The sequence below is a fragment of the Sceloporus occidentalis genome, unplaced genomic scaffold, assembly GCF_023333645.1.
Source record: "Sceloporus occidentalis isolate IW3139 unplaced genomic scaffold, rSceOcc1.0.p SCAF_130, whole genome shotgun sequence".
Classification (NCBI taxonomy): Eukaryota; Metazoa; Chordata; class Lepidosauria; order Squamata; family Phrynosomatidae; genus Sceloporus; species Sceloporus occidentalis.
The window spans coordinates 2,169,258-2,186,834 of NW_028317110.1; the positions used below are offsets into that span (position 1 = coordinate 2,169,258).

Sequence of the window (17,577 nt, forward strand, 5' to 3'; positions counted from 1 at the left end):
AAATAAAAACTGGATGAATTCTCCTCCAAAAATGATCATGAAGATCACGCATTCCGTTAACATAGATTCACCCACTGATCGTATAACAAATGTTCTAAACAAAGTAATCCATAATATCAAATAATACCTAAAACATGCAACCCAGCCAGCCACAGCATCTAACCACCGTGCTGTCACCCGAGGTGTCTAGACTTTAACTACAGACCATTATATGCGATATATATATATATATATATACATACATACATATAGGTTATCCAGACTATGCTTTGACTTTTACAATTAAAGATTATTCAGGCACTGAACACACATTCACCTAATTGTCAAACCCTTGTCTTATATAACTATCACCATTTACGGTCAGGAAGACATTAAGCGTGCTCTGTCTTGCGTACATAGAGTTCTTAATGAGACCTTTAAGGATGTGTTAAGACAATGTCATCCATATCAGGAGTCTCCCCAACTAGCCCTGTACACAGTAACTGCCCAGGACTAAAGAACGAGACATTATTATCTCGGTTCCGTTATACTGGCTTTAGACCCGTTACCGTGCAATAGGCTTACAGGTCTCATGAATATGCGACCGGTTATCGCTAAACACAAAAAGCTACACAGAAACACATCGCCACCTCATAAACTTCCTCTCAACTTCCGCCGGTCCCGGCGCGCTGTGATGACGTACTCACCAGCCAAGTCTAGGAAGCGTTGCCGTGGCGTATTAGCGCCTTCCTTTCGGTCACGGTTGCTACGTCACACGAGCGACGGGAGAGATGGCGGCGAGCAGGAAGAATGTGTTATCCTCTTTGGCGGTGTACGCGGGGGACTCCGAGCCTGACCTGGACAGCGACAGTGACGGGGACACCGAGGGTAAGAAGGGCGGCACAGGCTGTAAGAATTTGGAGCAACGAAGGAGGCGTGGGGCAAATCCACACTGTAGGGGCATTTGTGAGACAAGCTATGGCTATTTGTATTGTTTAGTAGTCCGTTTTAACGGGGTCGTAATTATGGTTGAATTCGATGAGTGAGGAAAGGTATAGTATAGGTGCTGAGTAAGAATCAGAAACTAAGTTAGGTGAACGTGTCCATTTCTGCTTCATTTCCAGCCGCTGTTTACTTTGAAAATGTTGATGATTTGCTAAGATTTGGGATGTTAAGATATGTTAACTAGGCAGCACTGCTAAGTATTTGATTTGGAGCTCATGATTTCTCAGGGGGACTGTTCTCTCTGGGATCAAACATTTCGGTGAGCAGGCGGGGAGCTAAATATCAAGAATAAAGTCAGCATGCTTTCTGGGTCCTCCCGAGTCCTTACTGGCTAAATCAGACCTGTTAACTAGCCAGGTTGCCCATCTGGTGTTTATGAGATACAGTCTCGCTACAATAACAGAAAGGGAAGATAGAACATGAAATGCTTTAGAAATCAATAAATAATAATAATCATTTATGCCGGCACAATAGAAAGCACCCTACTGTTTTGTTAACGTTGAAGAGAAGGTAGCTCCTGCGATATTCTTATTTTGTTTTTCTTTTTATAATATGTACACCCGGACTGTATTTTGAAAAACATTTAATTTACTTTGGAAAAAACTTATGTTCCTTAAAAGGAAAACAAAAAAGCACGAAGAGATTTAGCAAAGCGATAGTTTCACGCATAGTTGGACATCAAGCCCCATTCATAATGATATTTCTCATAACAAAACTAGACCTCATCATCCAGTCTAATCCGTGGGCAATCTATACCTTTTAATTGACAAAAATGTTTTGCCAATGTATGTTTTCCTTCTTTTTCTTTTTCCTTGTGTCCCGTTTTTAATTACCTTGTCACTGATGTACTGCAAACACTAAAGCTGCAAGTAAATCTGTTGTTACGCTAAAGTAAAAAAAAAAAATATATATATATAACCTAATACTTCTGTATACCCTTAAAGCGCAGGGGAGGATATAGATAATATAGAGAATTATGAGAGACTCGAATGTATGCTGTTTCTTAAGGCTGCCTCCATCATTTCAGATGACAAAGGTGGCCTGGTGTCCAGAGCATATGGCGACCTCTCAAGGGTTGAAGAGGATAGGTCTAACAAGGAGGATGACGATGACACCAGCCGGCAGTCAGTAAGTAAAAGCAGTCCTTTTTTTGGGGTATTCTCAGCCGCTAGCGTGACTAGAAACCACAAGCCCCTGTATATAGTGTGACGTTTCGGCAAAAACATTATTCTCCTCTTTTCCTCGGATTCTGTACTGTTTTTGTTTTCTTGTGTTATGCAACACTAGATCAAAACAGTCTCTCTAATGAAGCAAAGATATCACTGAGGGTAAAATAGTGTTAATTGTTTATTGTATGCCCCTTTTCTGTTTTCTCAGCCTTAATGAAATTACTTTAGTTGCATTTTTGTCTTGATGTCTTTTTTGAATTTCTTGTAAACACAACGATGTTTGTGTGGCCTGCAGTCTTTAGAATATCTGTACCGCTTGTCATAATGCTACATGTTGAGTAAAAGAGTAATTCATTGTGTTAAGTGGATACGGCACTGCAAAATACCAAATTACACCTACACCGCACACTGGTAAAATCTACCTCTGTCGGAAGTGAATTAAACTATTTTGTTCAATTTGACCTTACCAAAGATCAGATGTCAGTTCTTTTAACTTACAATTTAACCATTCGCCTCTCTAGTCTGCCCGACCTTCCCAATATAAAGACTCTGACCTTTATCAGCTTTATGCCTATCCCATGCGTGCTTAAATTCCCTCGCTGGATTAGCCTCTACCACTTTTGATGGAAGGCTGTTCCATTTATCTGCCAAACTCTCCGTAAAGTAAAACTTCCTTAAATTACATCTAAACTTCTGAGCCTCTGTGGCCTCTTGTTCTAACATTGCTCCTCCTTTTTAAATAAACTTTCCTCCTGTACTTTATTAACTCTCTTTATCTATTGAAATGTTTCTATCATGCCCTCTCTTTTCTTTGCTCCAAGCTATATATATAATATATATAATTTAGTTTTATCCTGAAAATCATTGCCAATTTAGTGGCCCTCCTCCGAACTCTCCCCAAAATGTCAATATCCTTCTAGAAGTAGGATCTTACTAACATTTGTCACTAATTTTGAATTTCAACTATTTAAGAAACACTTTAGATTTCATTAAATTATAAACAATTAGTTTGTGCAAAAATTATTTCGAGCTTCAGCACACGCACCTATCAGCGTTGGTCTACCACCACAAACATATGGCGCGTGTTTTGCGTAGTAGTTGTTTCCGCCAAGTCGGTCGATTAAACCGTTTCCTTAACCCGGTACGTTTGTTTTTTAGGAAGAGGAAGACTCTGAGACAGAGAATCAGGAGGCTGATGAAACCAAGGTACCTTTCGGGATGGTCATCCTATACACTTAATAATACCTTTCGCATTTTGTTTTCGATATTACTCCTAGTCAGGGCCGGCCCAAGGCAAAATGCCGCCCCCCCCCCCTTATCTACCCTTCCTCTCCCTCCGTCCCTGCCGCCCCCCACCCTATCTACCCTTCCTCCGTCCCTGCCGCCCCCCTTGTACTTACCTTTCAGCAGGTCCTGCGGCGAGTCTCCCTGTTCGGTCTCGGTGCCGGCTTGTAATGCTGGGCGCCGGAAATCTTCCAGCACTCAGCATTACAAGCCGGCACCGAGACCGAACAGGAAGACTCGCCGCAGAGGAGAGAGCGAGGGGCGCCGAGCGGGTACTGACAGCTTGGTAAGCGAAAACCACTCGCCGCCCCTCTCTCTCTTTCGCTTTAAAAAAAAAAAAAAAGGGCTTGGGGCGGCAAAGTGCCACCCTTTCAAAAGTGCCGCCTGGAGCGGTTGCCCCACTCGGCTCCATTGTCGGGCCGGCCCTGCTCCTAGTAATCTTGCAGCGGAGGTTTTGATCACCCAGTCAGACACGCTTATTCCTGAAAGTCAGTGGAGGAAACGGCTCTATTGGCAATGTCCTAAAGAATCGGTGTGGTGGGGGCCCTGTGGTTTTTAATATTGTTTCATATCATGGAGTTTGTTGCATTGTTTACCATCAAGACTGTAGGTCTGTAGCAGATATTTTCCAACCTGTACACAGTTTCTGCGTTTTTATTCCCTTTTTTGTATATTGTAGGTATGATAGCAAAGATGGATGTTTATACCATTCTAATTTATCTTCCCTTCCCCTTTGGTATTGTTAGACTTCTACCCTACACCTCTATTCAAGTAATGCTACATTGCTTACTGTAGTGAAATTGGGATGTTCTCTCTGTTAATGGTACCATCGAATCTATTCCACCTCTTGTGATAGAGAAGCGCTACAATCACACAAAGCATTCTGATATGTAAGGTGGGTTTGTGACGCATTCGTATTAAACGATAAACACTGTCACATAGATGACTGTCTGATCTGCTTTTAGGACGTATGGACACAGATCAGATTGACTGTATATGTTTACCCAGTACAAGCATGGATTATAACATACAAATAGAATTTTGGCCACTAGACCGTTACTTTAGACACAATTTAATGTAAAATTCCCATGTGTAAGAGTGGTGATTTATCCATCCAAAGGCCTGGCGGGTTTTAGCTTGGATGTTTCCTTGATGGCCTAAAAAAAAAAACTGACCATTTGACACCTAATGAAAAAAGGTGATCATTAGTTTTTCCGTCCCTAAAGACAAAACCCATATGTAATTTTCACATTACGAAAAATCAGTGTTCTCTTTAGTCGTAGGACTTATCCTACGGACCTATAGACATGGTGATCAACAATATACTAGCCAATCGTGCTCTGAATAGGTTGCTCTATTTACTGAATGGTTATATAGATAACTATATTTTGAATTAATGTTATGTATTTTGGGGTGAAATGTTTGCGGAGCTCAATATGGTTAGTACCAGGGGACACCAGCACTTTTATGTGTGATTAAGGTGTCTCTGTACTGCAATTTAATGGGCATTCCTTGGCAAAAAAAAAAATAAAGTTTCATAAACTATTTGTAGTTTTTGTTCAGATCAGCAGAAGCTTGCCCTTACATGCAGAGTACATTCCAAATACTTGCAGGACTTGGGTGTAATATTTTTTTTAAGCCAGGGGGCAATCACAATCTTTGTATGTGTGTTTCCATGGAAATCTATGCATAATGCTATTTGTTTTTATTCTAAATCACCAACAATCTACATAACTGTATTTTCCATGGCTGCAAAATTCCCAGAAATGTTACATCTCTAGGTGTAGGGTCTTATCAGTTACATTGATCGTGCACTAGATGTCTCCCTAGCACATGTAACACGTGTTTGTGCTTTTTCCCTCATGATGTATGTATGTAATTATTGGGGCTCTGCGATTAGCAATTTGTGTAATGACAGAAATGTTAGTGGCTTAATAAGGATGTTTTTAAGGTGATGTTTATCTCCAAAGTCAATGTTTGCTCCAATGTAAGATACTTCTGTCCTGAATTACAAGTTACCTTACGGACAACTGGCCCAAGTTATTGATGCAGAACGTTGGAAATTAGAGCTTTAATGAAAAATGCATTTTAGAGACATAGCTAGTTTTTAAAGGCATGCACTTTAGTGCATTAGATAGTTGTGTGGTCCCTTTTTTGTGCTGTCCATTTTGCGAATGAATGTGGGCATACTGAAGAATCCCCCTATGTGCGTTTGCCCATTCCACGCTCCCCCAATTACTTTAATAGTCATTCTTCTTTCGTAGGTATGTCAAGGACATTAGACTGTCCTTCTAAATCAGGGCTCCACTAAACCCGTTATGAATCCGGCACCCTATTCTTCCCTGTGGGTGCCATGAGGCTCCCAACCGGGTCACATAATACAGGAAAGCATAGGGTGCCAGATTCACAATGGCAGAACGTAGGCAGCGGTGCGGCTGGTTTCAACAAGGTGAGATAGGGAGGGAGGGGGGGAGTAGTGTATATGAGTGTGTGTGTGTGTGTGTGTACTATCATGTCAGTCAGTGTCCATGTGTGTATATAGTGCTGGAGTTAGTGTGTATATGTGTAGTGCTGCAGTCAGTCTGTGAGCGCGTGTGTAAAATTATAGTGCTGCAGTCAGTATGTCTACTGGGTATTTGGTGCTGACATGTATGGTATTAGCGTGTGTGTACATAAGTGTAGAGTGTTAGTGCATGTGTGTTACTGTAAGCTGTTAGTGTGTAAATCTATGCTAGTGTATGGCAAGGCTCGACAAACCCCGGGCACCAGAAAAATAAAAACATGATTGAGGGGAAAAAGAAAAGCTGGTTCTTAGATCCCTACCAAATTTGTCGACCCCTGCTTTAAATGTGTTAAATAGAAATAATTAAAATGTGTCCGGTAACATGACAGTGCATATTGGGTGTTTAGCGTTGTCTATTTTATTCTACAAAACTGACTTTTTTGTACTACCAAATATTCATTGATGCCTTCCCATTCTGCAAAGTATTTCTGTAAGCTGCTTGGCACCTCTTCTTTCAGCTTAGTAGCCAGCTAGCCCGCTTAGCAGACTTTCATGTCAGACGGCTACAGGTGGTGTTTAATCCTGAATCCTCTTGTCAAGGGAGAAAGCATTGGCTGGAACAGTGAATACAGAATATAACTGAAGGTCCTGTCTGCTTGGCATCAGCCCTCAGGAAAGTGAAGCGCCCCTCATTTCTGTTGTAGAACTTAACACGGACAATATAAAGACTTTCCCCATCGGCTTGTAATGCACCAGCTCAGTTACTCTTCATGTAAAATTGCAGTAATAAAATCCAGAAAGTATGTTATGATAATGTTGCTTGGTTACAAGGATGGGGTTTTGTCCGGCTCTCGGAAACTTTTCTACCAGTGGGAGCAATCAGAGCTTTGATTTCCTCTTGGACAGTAGCGGCCAGCTAGCAAGTCCTTATCTTTGGGACGCCTGCATGGGTTGGGCTCGGGATGTGTCTTATATACACGCACCGTCACGTAGCCTTTCATAGCTCAACAAAAACTGAAATGCGGCGTCTTCTGCTTAATGTATCTCCTTTTACTCCAACAATGCAATTCCCACCTCATTCGTATTTCAACTGTTCATGAGAAATAATGGGTTACACCATGCAAGTTATCACTGGGGGCAATTAGGTTTCCATCCCAATCATTTATATAGAACAAAATTTGGGGCTACAGGGCCGTGTGATCATCACTATATCTCATTACATACGGTATTTAGTCACTTTTGATCGGGCATCGTTCTGCTAAAAGTTTTTTTTATTTTTTATATTATTGATATTTTTAGTTAACTGGGTAGCCATCAAGGCATCCTATTGGAGAAATTATGCCTTACAACCAAGTGTTAAATATTTACCGATTCTGTGGAACGTACTCAGCCCTTCCGCTACACTCACCGCTGGGATTACTCAACCAAGAAATCATTAACGTGCAAGCTCTGATTAAGTCGATTGCCCCTCATACAGCATCGCACCTCACACGCCACTCCCTGTATACCTGTGTCTGCAGATATGAGGCATTGTCCACATCAAGAAGGACTGATGTCTGGTTAGAAGATACGTATAGACATTGGATCACGTATATTATAGCAGCATATTGTTCATGTAAGATAAAAGGACCCATGAGCATTAATACAGGGAAATATCAATGCCAGGCATGCATGCTGATGCATTATATGATGCACAGCAACCAAATCATGGACTCCAAACCAAGATGACATTAAGAGGATTGGATATATTGCCTGCGCAGAATACTCCGGTGTAAAGAAAGATGCCCCCTACTAGCCATAAGCCATACATTACGCCTCTGCACCTTGGCAGTGAAATGGTTTGCAGATGAGCCATACCTGGCATTGTATTTCTGCCTGGCAGGCATCTGCATGCTCTTACATATCGTTCCTTCCCTGCGGTGCTGAATACCTGCCATTGCTCACACAGGCGTGTTTCCACGAATGCGTAGAGACTGGGAGGAGAGCAGGAAGTGAGCCGCACCGTACAACATATCCCTGATTTCCATCACCTTGGGCATGGCCGCCTCTGCTCATGTGCTTCTGTTAATCATTTCGTTTGTGTGCAGAGGGATTTGTGATTTTGCAGGGGAGGAATCAAGTTGTTCTCACTCTGTCTAGTATTATTCTGAGCTCCAGGGTTTTTGCAGTCCCGACCTCCTCTTTTTACCAGTATAGAACTTTGTTCTGAGAACTTAACCTGGACCGTGGGGTAAAAAGCAAATGCATATAGGGGGTTCTGCAGAATTCCTCCATGAATTTGCAAGGGACCAAACACAAGGGACTACTTGGCTATCATATGCATCAATGTCCATGTGATGGCTGGAGAGCCCCTTTAAGCTTTTAAACAATAATTTTATAACTATATTTTTATTTTTATCAACATATCATGTGATGAGAATGGGATACACGGTTTGGCTTAAACTAGTTATGTATGAATAGCTTAATGTGTCCTGGGGGGAAAATATGGGTTTCCCTAGAAAAGGTGTTGAATTTAAGGTTGTCTCCTAAATATAACTTATGCAAAACTTCAAAAATTGGGCTGGTGTCCTGGGGAAGAAGATTGTTCTGACCTTTGGCATTCTTGGCAGTTAAAAGTGGGATTTGGAGAAGGCAGATTTGATTTAAATAATGCATTACCTGTGTCTGCCCCCCCCAACACACACACACACACACACATTCTCTAGCAGCATTCGTGTAATTGTCTCGCCCTGATTGGCCAAACACTTTATTGTTAAAGATTTTTTTTTAAACTTTCTTTGTTGATATGTGATGTGGTTGATCGAGATATGTTACAGACTTTTTAAATTGAAAATTATATAAAAAAAAAAAAAAGCTTGTGACAGGCCCACGTTAAGAATGTGTAGTATATGGATTCCACAGGCATACTTTGGCAAGCTGGTGTTCTTGGCCGGTATTCTTCAAACGACCCTCCCATCCTCTGGCTTTTGTATATATATTTACTCTTCACAAGTTTTCAGTGCCCTCCAGCTCCTGCCCCTGTGTACCGGGCAGCATGCCGGCACAGACAGGATACAGGCAGGAAGCCTGCAGGTTGTAGATCACACTCTCCCAGGGGGTGAAGGCTGTGTGAATATGACCCATTCCATACACTTGGCACACAAAGGGTTGGGGGAGATACAGTAAAGGCCCCATCCGTGTCTGACCTGTTTACAATAGAAAGTGTCTCATTCCCCCAGACAGACATAAATCACATATATGCGGGGCTTTGTTCTGGGTTCTTTTTATTATTAGTCAGCAGTGTTTTTAGAACAGTGCACCACATTCAGATTTAAAATGGGTAGAAAAATTTATATTATAGGAAAAATGTTGTCTAAAGTGTTTTTAGAGCAAATAGGATCAGGTTTTTAGTTGCCATTGGGTGTTGTGTGGAGCTGTGACTTTAGATTTAGCACGCTTGCTTACCAAGTCAAATTCCAGAATGCGAAGGAGTTAGTGTTCTGGGAAATACCAAAGTGCCACAACATTAGGCACATTTCCCGACTGGGGAGGCAAACCACTTTTGTTGTCCACCGCGTAGTGACCGCCCTCCCTGCGGCATGGTTGCCAGGCAACCCTGAAACACATTGTGTGCCTGTAATGAATAGCCACAGTGTTCGGAAAGAGGAGGAATCTCACATCTTTATCCACGCTAAGGGCTCCCTCTCCTTTTCATATCTTGACGTTAAGTTCAAGATTAAACATTGTGCTAGCCAGAAATGACAAGTATTTGTGATGTCACTCTGATCTCATCTCTTATTTGATGTTATGAGGGTAAAGAGCAATTGTTAATGGTTGGCACCAGAATTTCACCAAAAAACACTTAATGCATAATCCCCTCTTGATATATATTTATGGCCTCGGCATAATACATACGTCACTTTTGTAAACTTAAATAAAACATGTTCACGTGTCGTATTAAAGTATGTGTGTTTATATATCCAAATCTTTACAATTACCCCATAAACTATCTGTATAATCTAAGAAGCATACAAGTAAAGTATTTAGTATATTTTATAACGTGAATATCTGAACCTCAATAGTGATATTTAATCTGCTTTTATTATCCAAGAAATGTGGATAAATAAAATAGTCTTGTTTTGTCTGCCATAATGCGGCCATCAAAAAGTCTTTTGTACAAATAGCTTCAATGGTTATCCCTTCTTGGACAGTTATTCTTCTTGGTAGGTTATCCTCCGTTAAAACGTGGACACCAAAGACAGACTTGGCTTATTATTTTTCTGCCAAGCCTTCTTACTTCTCAGTTCTTCCTTCTGTTGCCCTGTTGATCGTGTTGGAAATGACCATTTATGTGCTATTTTTATTTCTGATCTATTTTCCCTCAGCAGAGTACACCCCTTACACCTGGTGTGTTTGCTTCTCTTGGAAGTGGTGCACCACTGCGTTTAACCCAAATGTATGTGCCCCCCCCCCCGGCTGCATGTTCATCTTATACATGCCTAAAAGTTGTCACCCTCCATTCCCTCAACTATAATACTCTATCTCTGTTATTGCAGGAACAATCGGAGCTGGAGATGAAAGACCCTCAAGAGCTTGTTGGTAAGTTTCCCTATGTTGAAGGTGTAGCCAACAGGTTGCTCTCCAGATTTTTAACTACAAGTCCCATGGTACTTTACTCTGTGCAAGGCTCACCTGGATTCTTGAGAAATGTGCGCACACAAGACATGTGGAATGAATGTTTTGTGTGTACAGTAATCTCTTCTACTGAGCCTATGTTATACAAATAGTATGACGCATCTTTAGGACAGACTGCGGCTTTGCTATGTGTTACTGTATGTATTTGCTGAGGCAGACACACCCTGCCTTCTCTTGTAAAGTTTATGACTGCAGGGTATGTTGATGACTGAAGTGCGTATTAATGAACACACTATCCAATGCTTTGTATCGTACATCCTGCTGGGGGGAGAAGTGACCCCGATATAATGAATGCAAAGAAAGGGGGCTTCTGGATCGGGGGGGGGGGATCAAGTACAGATAACATTGCTGCAAATATCGTTACAGTGATTATTTTGTTCACCTGGCATACCCAAGGCTATCTGTATTTTGTCAGGCCATAATATCACATGATATTTATTGGTACGTCCTGCCAACTGCTGAATATTAGACATGTTTACATTAGAATCAACTTGATATTATTCCAATTATTGAATCATTAGATACTCACCAGCACCCTCCCATCTCCTGCTTGAATGCAGGAGCCCTGACTGTGCCATTCCCCTCAACGCCCGTTAGGCTGGTAGTTGTTCTGTTGAGAGTAAAGGAGGGGGCTTAGAAACGCTTTACAAGGCACAAGGAACTTGGTGTGAAACGCTTTTGTTACTGAATAAACACCTGGAGGTTCACCTTATCCATATTCTGTCCAAGTGATCATTCCCATAGTTTTGAGGATAGTCAAATTCGGTGGTATGAATACACAAAACAATGTCAAGTGTCAAGGCAATAAAATGTTACAACTACACACTCGCTTGCTACATACATCATCTATACATGGGATTCAAAAACATAACTTTCCATAGACCCGCGGTTTCCAGCACAAAGGAATCTTCTACTCCTGCCGACGATCGTTCTGCGTTCCCTGCGGGGAAGTGGCCCGTCTTCCTCCTCTGCCCCCTGAACCACCAAGCCTCCGAATCCCAACACATATTTCACCATTTTGAAATGCGTAAGCGCACTCATGCACTTAGTGGATTGGACATAAGCAGCTAAAAAAATAGATGATTTTATGTTAACGTTTATGTCTTCGCAAGCAGTGCGTGAGAGATCACAAACGATTCCGTCTCACGACTGCGTTTCTGTATTTGTCCGTTTTGAACGTCAGCATTATTATTTCGCTTACGTTGAATGGTTCTGTAGCCTTAGAAACATCATCCGCGGCACAGTTCAATGTCCAAACTCTTCCCAGAAGTAATTGGATCGTACAATTTTTATTTGGCATAATTAATGGTCACTATAGAGACCAAAAAAATACTTCTTATAAAGATATCTGCGCTTTATGATTGAACATACAGAAGAAAGAATAAAATGGTCTTCTGAAGTTTTTCTAAACCAGTCCAGAGCATTTCTCCTGTACATTTTTTGTGTGTTTAATATTAAAATAACTTTTCCTCCTCTTCTACATGCCCTGCGCACAGCAAAAGACCATGCCCCTTAGTGTGGGAATATCTTAGTGCGGGCTTTTAATTCTGTACCTTGTCACGCGTGCGGGTGACTTGCTGAAAGCTCTGGCATGTCAGCCCAGCCATTGCAGTACTTGGGTATAAAATGCTGAAAATAAACGCCTTTACCGAGTCCAATCTCAGCCTAGCGTTAATTAAGTTATTCCAGTAAGCATGGACTTGGTTTATCCAATGGTAACCTTAACTATTAATGTGTGTGCGTCTCGGCCAACTGCTGCTGCTGCACAGAAAGTAATTGTTCATTGCGCTTGGGGGGGTCAAAGGCAATTTGAGCAGAATAGGCTGTGGCATGTCTGCTCCCTCCTCCTCCTCTAAAACAGTGGAATTAATCCTGTGATTTGGCAGCGCTGAAATGTCATGTTTCTCACTCAGTTTACTTAACTCTTTAACAGCGAAGTTGATGAGGATGGATACTCCGACTACAGATCTCATTACATTAGTCCATGTTTTTATGTTTTTAGCGTCGTTCTCCGAGAGAGTGCGGAATATGTCTCCAGATGATATCCGAATTCCACCGGAACCCGCGGGCCGCTGCTCTAACCACCTGCAGGTATAACTAAAAAGTGAACCTATCTGGTGCCCTGATCTAACCTGGAAAGTTCAACCTGTGGAAAACGTTGTCGATGTGTTGTTAGCCTTTGCAGCGCTGCGTTTAAGGGTGGCGTCTGTAGAGACCGCGCACAGGTGTGTGGAATGTGGAACGTAGGTGCGAGTGGCTGCTGGGAAAAATGCAACCCATCTGTTTCCACCCAGATTATTCGTGCTTCAGCCTGTATGCTAAAGACCTCGAGTCACTTGGTGTCAAGCTTTCCCACCTCAGTCTCTCCTCACCGGCATCTGTTATTGCCTAATCCACAAACATGCTTCGATCTATCCATACAGTCACAGAATCGCTATCATAGCGGAGACTGTGGTCCATTACCTTGCTATGGTTGATGATGTAAGAGATATTTTACTTTGTAGACATGCATCATGAAGAGCCCGGTGGCTCTGCGTAATTCATAGTTAAATCGGCAAAATAATCTCACCTGTGTGTTATGCGGGTTCTAGAGGGCCTATCCTTCTTGAAGGGTTTGACCCTTCATAGTAATAAAGTATGTAAACTAATCTTGCTGAAAACTAACCAAGGAGTGCATCTCCTATTTAGAATGTATATTTCTGATTTATTTTTTTGGTTCACACCAAAGGTCAAGATGCTGATACATCCTCCTTTCTATTACATGGTAGATTTTTATTTTTTTATTTTTTTTTTTAAGAAAAAAAAAATAAAAATTGCCTTTTCTGAAAAAGCAGTTCTTTCAGTTTTGTGTAATTTTTTTAATAAAATATAATACAGCAATACACTTTAACGCTAATTTTACATAATCTTAAGAGTGTTTTCATTGATTTTAATATGTTTTTGGTTTTTTTAAAGTTATGTTGTGATTAGCTGAATGTTCTAAGCAACTGCCCAATTTTTCTCTGTAAATGATGATCTGTCCACCCAATAATCTTTAACAATAAGCATGAAACATAACTTCATGCTTATGCTACAGACTGACTTAAAGCACTACTTACCTAAAAAGCTGGACGTCACACTTTGGTTCAACCAGTTTAGCTTTGCATGTATCCTGGTAGCAAGTATGTAAAGTTTAAGGACAGTGCTTCTGCGGAGACGTGTGCTAAATGTTTGTTGTGGGCACGGCAGCGGGCAGCATAACATTAGTACACCGGAAATGTTTCTGCCGCGTCGCGTTTGATAGGCAAGCACTGAGGGTCTTGAGACCAACCACCTAGTGCCTCCTGCTGGATGAGTCCCTCTGGGTGAATTATTAGGGCGTACATGTCTAGAATTGCATACACAAGTATAGATGCCACACGTCATTTAAATCCAGTGGGGTCTTGATTAGCTATCAAGGAAAGCTATTTTCCACCTTTGTTTCAAGTGTTCGATCGAGTAATATCCTACAGAGAGCCTGCAAGGGACATATAATGGCATATGGCGATTAAGGCATGCACATAGAAAATTGCATGTGGTTTTACTCTTATTTTAACTTCTCTTCTTAGGAAAAGATACACAGACTGTATGAGCGAAAGCTAAAAGAAGGCACAGACATGAATCACATTATTCAGAAGAAAAAAGAGTTCCGCAACCCCAGGTCAGTAAGCAGTGACTAAAAGTCTGAGGTGCCAAGGGCCGGTGGCCTGTGTATTTTTTTGATAAGTATTACCTTTCAGTACTTGCCATTAACTAGTCCTTTTCTACTTCAGCATCTACGAGAAACTCATCCAGTTCTGTTCCATTGATGAACTAGGCACTAATTACCCCAAGGTGAGCGTTTAAATGTTGCGTAACACTATTGGTTTGTCAGTGTATAGTCTTGGACTCCTTGGGCTCCATCAACTATAAAAGACCCTTTATATATTTTCATCTCTTTCCCAGGATATGTTTGACCCTCACGGCTGGTCAGAAGACTCTTACTATGAGTCACTTGGTATGTATGTCATATTGTATTCCTTCTGTTTAATACAAAACCACTTGATGGTTTGAGTTACGAAGGGACATTACAGCCATCATATGAACTTTAGTGCATTTGATACAGGGGAGAGTTGGCAAGTTTCCCCCAAGCTGATCTAATTTGTACATTTTGGGCCACTACTGTAATTTTAGCTTGCAGTTTAATACAAGAGTGTCTAGAGTAACACTGATTTTATATTTATATATATATATATATATATATATATATATATATATACTGTATTTGTTCAATTATAAGACAAGGTTTTGTTTCAGAGAAAATGCTTAGAAAAATACCCCTCGTCTTACATTCGAGGTTGTCTTATAATCAGACCTCAAATAGAGGTCAGGGGACCTGGATCCTCCTCTCTGGCAGCCGGTGGACATCTGCGTGATGCGCGCAGACAACCTCCGCTGCTTCCGGCACTCCCCCCAAGGCTTCTTTGATGGAGTGTTGGCGTGACATGAACTTCATGTGCTCCACCATAGAAGCCCCAGCGGAAGTACCGGCCATCAGCAGTGGAGGTTGTGTCTGCGGGTTCTCACCGGCTGCCAGAGAGGAGGAGAACCCGCAGAGCTGCAGGAGACCTGGATCCTCCTCCTGTCAGCCAGTGAATGTCTGCAATGCGCACAGACAACCTCCGCTGCTACCCGACACTTCCGCCTGGGCTTCTATGACTGAGTACCGGTGTGACGTGACCTTCCATTACTCAGTCATAGAAGCCCTGGCGGAAGGCATTGCGCAGACGTCCATCTGGGGGGGCAGAGTAGCAAGCCGTGGGGCAGATGTGCATAACTGAGGGGCAGGTTGGAAAATAAAAGGAAATAAAAACAAAAAATGAATTTTTCTCAATCATAGTTATTATTAAATATGAAAAAATAGTTTACATGTGAATTAATTTTTACTAATGACTCTTTTCTTATAGGGGTAGTCTTATATTCAGGCTTTTTCTTTTTTTTTTTCTAAATATTAAAACTTTTGGGGGTCGTTTTATAATCTAGCAAATACGGTGTGTGTGTATATATATATATATATATAATATATATATATATATAATTATATAATATGCATATTCTGTATTGTATAGGGCATTAGACTTTTGAGGATGCCAAACTTAATTTTTGTGCAACATATACTGTCTTCTACTTTTACATACTCTTGACATTCTTTTATCTGTCTCAACTTGTAGCTAAGGCCCAGAAGATAGAAATGGACAAGCTTGAAAAAGCAAAAAAAGAACGCACCAAGGTGAATGTTTTTTGTTTTGGCGTTTTAATATATCAGCAAAATATTGTGGAAATACATCTCAGACAACATAAAGTGACACACTGAAAGCTGTCAAACTATATAGATTGCATTATACTGTATGTATAATCCTGAGTTTGAAGGTAAAAATTTCTGCCTTCTTTTGGATCAGGAAGGATAAGTAGTTGGGCTTAATTACTATGTATTACAAAATAGTCTTCAAATATATGGAAACATTAAGTAAACATAATTCTTATAAAAAGTCTTTAAATTTAAAAGAGCACAAATAAATAAATGCAATAATTTTGAAGTATAAGTTTGTCCAACATTCTCATAGTATAGTATATTTATTTCTAGTTTTTGTTCTGACATGTCTTTCTGTACCACAAAATAGATTGAATTTGTGACGGGCACTAAAAAAGGCACCACGACCAGTGCACCCACAGGAACCACCAGCACCACAACAGCCGCCACTACAGGTAAGATAGTCCCTGCTACAAACAAAGGCTCAAATGTGGAGGAGATGTACAGTTTCAGAAAATCATGTTTCTGTAACCCACTAATGTTTTATAATCTGTTCTCCTTCCAGATGCTCAGAAAAGGAAGAGCAAATGGGACTCTGCCATACCGATAACCACCATTGCCCAACCTACTATCCTTACCACCACTGCCACACTACCCTCTGTTGTAACTGTAACCACCAGTGCCAGCGGATCAAAAACAACAGTCATCTCTGCTGTCGGCACAATTGTGAAGAAGGCCAAGCAATGAGGGAGAAGAAGGGCCATTGAATGAACATTGATTGTAAGCAAAAGCCTGGAATTATTCACTCTTGTTGCTGGCTTCGACTATTTTAAAGGCCCCCTAGGCAACAACCAACAGCTTGATGCGCATAACCGAGGCAGAATAAAATGATATTGATTCCCCATTTTGATTGTAAACCTGTGGGCAAAACTCTTTTGGACACTGTGGGGCACTGTGGGTGGTATTTAAACAGCAGTTGCCCTGCATTTTTCCCTCTTTTATTGCTTTGACATATTATTTTTAATTTTTGCTATTAAAAAAATATAACACCAGTGTTGATATATGATAAATGGCAATTTTCTTTCCATTGGTTAATATCTCTTAGATTTGTGTTATTCTGTACATCACAAATTATGATTTCCAGCATATTATTAGATGTTTTTACCCCGTGCTGTATATCATATTATAGCAGAATCTGGTAATCTTTCATTTTGATGTCAGAATTATCACATTCAGCAATTAAAGTGGTCTTTATAAAATCTTATTGGCTATTAACAAACCTGAAGAAATTTATATTCGTTATTAAATAGTTATCACTTGAACAACAAACACAATGCTATATTTTGTTATGTTTAGTGTTTATTCACTAAAGGTTATGAATTTAAACTCTCACACTTCACCGTTCATTATAAAGGGTCAACATTAGCAAGTTTCTCCAGGGTACTGAACTCACCTCTTATAATGCATAATTCACAGTGTAAGAAGACTGTAGAAATAGAAGAATTTTGTTAGTTGTTAATTGAAGTGAGTGACTAATCAAAAAAGGATATCCTGGAAAAATCCAGACATGCTCGGACCAGGGACTCCTACCTCTATTCTATATCAGTGTTTCCGAACTAGAGTTCTCACTCCACCCGTTCCAAGCAAACCGGGAG

At 40.8% G+C, this 17,577-nt stretch overlaps 1 protein-coding gene across 1 annotated transcript; it reads left to right on the forward strand.

The window, feature by feature from the left end:
* Positions 1 to 770: 770 nt before the first annotated feature.
* On the forward strand, positions 771 to 16,669 carry LOC149281587 (SAP30-binding protein-like). The gene is made up of 11 exons (XM_089499156.1): positions 771 to 867; positions 2,012 to 2,112; positions 3,312 to 3,359; positions 10,476 to 10,518; positions 12,617 to 12,705; positions 14,202 to 14,293; positions 14,406 to 14,466; positions 14,578 to 14,629; positions 15,843 to 15,901; positions 16,293 to 16,377; positions 16,488 to 16,669. The coding sequence occupies exons 1-11, from the start codon at positions 771 to 773 to the stop codon at positions 16,667 to 16,669; spliced, it is 909 nt and encodes a 302-aa protein (XP_089355282.1).
* Positions 16,670 to 17,577: the final 908 nt, after the last annotated feature.